This window comes from Neospora caninum, chromosome X (assembly GCF_000208865.1).
Source record: "Neospora caninum Liverpool complete genome, chromosome X".
Taxonomy (NCBI): Eukaryota; Apicomplexa; class Conoidasida; order Eucoccidiorida; family Sarcocystidae; genus Neospora; species Neospora caninum.
The window spans coordinates 985636-991601 of NC_018396.1; the positions used below are offsets into that span (position 1 = coordinate 985636).

The 5966-nt window shown below is 54.5% G+C and overlaps 1 protein-coding gene across 1 annotated transcript; it reads left to right on the forward strand.

Annotated features, from left to right (window-relative positions):
- Positions 1-4577: 4577 nt before the first annotated feature.
- On the forward strand, positions 4578-5966 carry NCLIV_046000 (uncharacterized protein; the record flags this gene model as incomplete). The annotated part of the gene is made up of 1 exon (XM_003884150.1): positions 4578-5966. The coding sequence occupies one exon, from the start codon at positions 4578-4580 to the stop codon at positions 5964-5966; it is 1389 nt and encodes a 462-aa protein (XP_003884199.1).

Here is a 5966-nt window from a genome sequence, read left to right on the forward strand (position 1 = left end):
GAATGCGAGAACTCGTTCAGCAGCAAAGGGGAAATCAGACCGCGTCTAACGCCAGAGCTTAAATACGAGGCTGGGGCTGTCCCTGGTTGAAACAAAAACGCACTAACTCGCTTGAAGCGGCTGAAAGTCGAGAACGCTCCTCCCCGAAGGAGGTACAGCAACGAGGCGAAACTGTTCGCGAGGCTAGAGGAGGCACGCAAGGAGGGAGTACACTAGTCAGTCAAACAACCCAAATGTTCATTCTGTCCGGGCTTTATCATGGGAGTTGCCAGAGGAAACGAGACATCTCTGCGGACGGTGATCATCACCGGGGAGGAACGAGGAAGATCCCGCAGAATTCGAGACGACTGGCTTCCGAAGTCTTAACGATTCTGACGACAGGGCGGTTTGAGAGCCCTCTTTAATCCCTGTAATCGGTTTTCCAGAAAGGGTGTCTGGGTGCAACTTCTTCTCTAGGGACGGCTTCACGGAATGTGTTTTAACAGATGCAGTTCTGTTGACCGCCAGATCCTTCAGAAAGAAAAAGAGCCACGCGGCGAATGCAAGCGCGTGAAAAACAACGATCAACGCGGTGAAAACGTAGAGAAAAACTGGCATAGACCCAAAAGACGCGTTATCCGGACCTTCCGGTTTGTGACGCGGTAGAGACCCCGCGTGGTCACGCTGAAGCACGCCACCGAGAGTGTCAGCGGCACTCATTTTACGGCCACCAAGCTGAATGATTCTCCTTTCCGCAGTTCCTTAAACCGTGTGGTAGGAGAGAGAGACGAGACGAGCAGTCGAAAAAAGTCCGAGTTCACAGCTGTCCTCGCGGCAGAACGCACGTTGCAGTCGGATAGAAGCGGGGAACGCGCCTCTCTGCCCCGCTAAAAAATGTAGGAAAACGCGGAGACAGGGAACTGAAAGAAAAACTACAAAAAAGGAAAAGGTTCCCGGCTGATAAAAAGCCAACAGTTTTATACGGACCGCGTGCCACTCTGTGTGCACCCGCCTGCTCGCACGCCTGCTCGCACGCCTGCTCACCGCAATGTCCGCGGCGGGTTTTCAGGAGCATCGAGAGAAACGAGGACGTACCCTCCCCGAACACCCAAGGCATTGCTTTGTGTGTGAAGTGAAAACTCATTTGCAGACAATTAATTGATCCTTACCCCGAGATGACCTGCATCTTGGTGAGTAGAAAGCGCCGAGGGATCTTCTAACATGCGTCATAGTTCTCTACACATTCCTTCAAGCAGTCCAACAGAAACCCTGAGCGTCTACGCTGGCAAGGAAACGGCTGCGACACATTTCATCAGATAGACGGCACGTCTCTGTTTTTTGGGTTATACCCAAATGCAAACAGCGCGTCAGTACCTTGGTCGTAGTAGCTTCAACAGCAATCAAAGCCTTGCGTCCAAGTCCGGAATTCATCCAACCCCCCGTTCGGCATGACAATTTTACAGCACTCGGTCCCTGTCTGCCTCAGCAGAAAACGGGCGTGTCAACGAATAAGGCGACAGATTCGCCATTGCTACCGGTCGTAGTTTAGACGGGTGTCCTTATCGCCATCATTCTCCCAGAGGCAGTCACGATGTTCCTCACGTTTCTGAGCTTCGGTGACCGTCCTTAGCTTTATAACGTACAGGCAGAGAGTCGCTGTTTTTTGAGTCCCTCCTGCACGCCGCTGGGACATCTAGAATCAATTAGCGGGGGTCTCCTCCACAGGACTAAACTTTACTATGGTGCAGATCCGAAGAAGAATGTAGTAAGCTACAAATGCTGATCCCAGACTGCACAGAAGCAAACTGTGGAATTGGACTCTCCGATTTTCGGCAGCTCGTATCGCGGATAGTGGTTAGTGGACGAAGCGCGGTGCCTTCCCATGAAGACTACCGTCAGGCGGTCAGGTATACGGACCGGGTTTTGTCATTACATTGAAGCGTTAACCCGATTCCTACGTCGAGTGCTGGATCAGCGAGACAAGGGATGATTCCCTCGAGAAATAGTGAACTCGGACATCAGACAACATACGTCGTATGGATCATAGCCTATTTTGACGATGACTTGGTACCCCCTGCCTCACGCACCGCTCGTGTTGCTTTTCGCTGCGAGCTTCGGCACAGCTGTCTGGGCGTGGCTGTTGTGTTTCCTGGAGGAAGGCATCTCTTTAAAAAGCACAAGATGTTTTCGCGTCGAATGGATTGCACGTATGCATTCAGACCGAAAGACGGTGGACCTTTTTTCGCGTTTGGCATATGTGCGCCTCCTTCGGTGGATGTCTGGCCTCCCAGCAGAGCAGGGACTCGACCTGGGACCGGTAGTGCGGTCATCTGCAGCGCAGCTCGCGGCAGGCGGGGGAAGGGGGGGGGCAGCGCATGGATAGCCCGACATCGCGCCCGTTTTCAGCCATATCTTGCCATCACACACATCTGTGAAAACTCTGGCTGATTTTTAGGCACGGGGACTTTCCATAAAGAGAGCCGTGCCACTCGGTTGCGGGCCCTGGACTTCCCGTACCAGCGCGTTCCGCTGTGTCTATTCGTTTCGGTTGCATCCAGCGGGTCTCAGGGGCGAGCGACACACATCCACCTCATTTATGGAGCGCCGTGGTACCTCGTGGGTTCTCTGTTTCGTTGTCCACTCAGACATCGTTTCTCTCCGCCTCGACGGGGGATCACACGATTGCTGTTCGTGCTTTTAGTGGACAGGTGCACGTAGCGCAAGGCTGCGGGTCTTCTTGTCCAGTAAGCCACATCTCCAGCTTGTCCGCATGCGATACAGGAAAGCGACCGACGCAAACGGCTTGGTTCTTCCGTTTCCACTGCTTGAACAACAGATTCTGTCGCTTGCCATCTCTAGAACAGCCACTGCATTCGTGGTGTGCGCTGGTTTCCTCAGTCTTCCCAGCGTCTCTCCGGCTGTCTTGGTTCTCCACGACATTGTGCACGCCGAGGGTTGCGCTCGCTGGCTCCCACGCTCGGAACAGGGAGAAACAAGCAAAGCCAACGCGGGTTTATTTTCCCATTTCTCGGGTAGCGTGTTGCAGCTGTCTGGTGGCGGGTCTGCATCTGACGGCATCTCTTTTCATGAAAGCTTGATGGCTTCAAAGGATCGTGTTTAGTTGGGTTCCACATGTGTTTTCAGTCACTACCACCGATATGGAGCGACTGCGTGTATCTATTGCAGTCTGAGAAGTCGTCTGGTAGATGCAGTGGCGTCCTTGAGTTGCCAAAGTGTCGATTGACGCCCACGAGCCTTTTGGATGCCGCAGTGCACAATCCTCTGTGACTCGTCTCTAGCGCCCGGACGAGGTCTCCTCGACGGCCGACAGTTTTCAAGCTTAGGAGGATATGCCATCTTTCACGGGTGCTATTGCTCTCGTGATTCAGCGGAGAGGGTTTTTTTGATAGCCGTCGGAGAATCCCAACAGACCGCAAAGCCGGTCCGTGGCCACCCTCCGTGTGAAGTGGGTATTCGTTATCGGTGGCGTCACAAACCTCGGAGTTGTGTCGGCTTTCTCGCTTCTGACACCGTAGTTGCCGGCCCGCGTCGGAGTCGCTCAGTACATGCTAGGAGCTGCGGCTGCTCGCGCGATATTTCACGTCTAAAATGTTGTGAAAGTGCAGGATGTCCTTGTCGCGTGGTTGACTCCTGAGGGATCGAGGCGATTGAAAACTCTCACGCGTTTGCACCTTCTCACTCCCACACCTTTCAAAGATGTCGTTTTTCTCTCTGCTCCATCGCCACGGCCACCACAACTCCGAAAATGCGGCGGCGTCCACCTCGGCAGTCACGGGACTGAAGGCAAACCCTACTGAGGAACATCGTTCTCATAAAGTTGAAGCTGGACATCTTTCCTCGAGGACCGACTCCGGCAAGTCTTCGTCGTTGCACAGCGGGTGGTGCTTCTCCCCGCATCGGGATTCTCGGGATCATGTTCTCTCTCATGCATGCATATCTTCAGCGGCGTCAGTGAAACTCCCACGGAGAACCACGTCGACTCATCCCGAGGATCTCACTGACCGGACTGCGCGCTCGAGTGTTCCAGGTATGCGAAACGGTTACTTTGCCGTTTGCGAGATAGATAAGCTAGAAGCAGCTGCTGAGTGACGTGTGCAGGCTCAGTCGCAGTGGCGTTCAGAATTTTTAGTCGTCGCACGATCTCGCGCACGCGGATGCGTTTGCCGTCGCCCGCGTCACGCGTTCTGCCACGCGAGCGGGTGACCGTACCAGAGTTGTCAGTTCATGGAGAAGAGGAAGCGTCGAGGGGTGAAGGCGTCGTCTGTTTTCTCTGTTCCTTGGCCTTTGCAGTCGAAGCTGGTTCGGCGAACCGCAGCCACAGTGAAGGAGCTGGCTGGGGAGGCCGGTCCAGAGCGCTTGGGTGGAAACTGCGAGAAAAGCATGCAGGGCACAGTCGCACGGCCCAGCATCTGAGCGTAGGAGATGGTCAGTCGGGTTTGCCTGGTGCGGAGGGGGGTGCCCTAGAGAAACACGCGAGAGGGAAGGGCGATGAAAGTGCGCCGCCATGCCGTCATTCGCGGTGGCGCTTCGGCGAATCACCGGGAGAGCGTAGCTTCTCCTCTATACTTCACTCTGCCATGCTTGCAATGAAGTCCCTGCCTGCGACTCTTCAGCGCGAGTGGAGCATGGTTCGTAAAATCTACCGTCAGAGCGGTCGCGTGAAGCACACGCAAAGACTGGAACGGGCCCACGAGGCCAAGCTCCACAAATTCGGTTTACATCCAAGGCCAAGTTCCAGCAAGCAACTGCCCTCCACTTTACGCATGCAGCAGATTGTCCCCACGGTGGACTGTGCTAGTGCACTCATCAAACAGGTGCATCGCAACTTGGACAAAAGTATGCGAGATTTCCAGCATGCTTCGCCTACCCTAAGTTTGCGGAGGGAGCAGCTGTTCCCTCCGGGACAGGAGTTCGTCGTGCGAACTCTTGAGCGGAGCCCACCGTTTACCACGATGGCGCTTGTCGCCGGGCGTCTTCTTGGGGGCGGTTCGGAGGCGATGGTTTTTGCAGCTGAAGACGTGAATTTCTCCGAAAAGAGTGACGCCTTCCTGAGCGCGCAAGAGGCATCCAAGGAGATTTCCGGTGAATGTCTGCCCAGTATAATGGCGATAAAGATCTACCTTTGCGAGGCGAACCTGCTTGAGGAGCCGTTCAAAGCCGCAGAAGAGGCAGAGGCTGTAGAATGGCTGCAGATGGCATTCTGGCGCCTTGTTCCCCCTTGTGTTGATGTGCCTCTCTCACGTCGCCTTGGAGTGGCCACGCCTTCGTGGGTGGGGTCTGTCGAGGGCATGCCTCTAGTCAGCTGTGGTGACTCGCACTTTGCAATTTTAAATCGAATCTCTGGGATGCCGTTGATGCTGGGTGACTTGCTGGCAATTCCGCCGGCGGCGCTGCGTCTATCGGATCGAATATACTTGATCCTGCGATTGATCCAGGTTGTTGCGAATCTGCATTGCCTTGGAGTGCTTCACAACGATCTCAAGATTGAGAACCTGCTTATCGGACTCAACGGTCAGCTGTACGTCGGAGACTTAGGGGCCATCCTGCCAAACACAGGGCGGCCGACGAAGTTTCAGCGGATCGGAACGGACGTATATCTCGACCCGCAAAGTGCAGCGGATTTTTTGAGAGACGACGAAGATTTCTCGGTTGTCTACTCTCCCCTGCGCGATGCATGGGCGACTGGCATAATTTGCTACTACATCTGGTGCAGTGGCGCGCTGCCATATAATCTGAATCTGGTGTATAACCGCGTGGTAGAAGGTAGGCAAATGTTCAAGTTCATTGCTGATTTGCCAACCTTACGTCAGCCGCTGCTGTTTGCGGGAAGTCCCAGTGAACAGAGTCCGGAAGTGTCTGAAATATGTCGTATCATCGAGTCCCTCCTCCGTCTCGACCGGTCGTCACGAAAGACGCCGCAAAGCATCGTCGAACAGTCTTTCTTGTACGCTACGTACCGAGTTTGA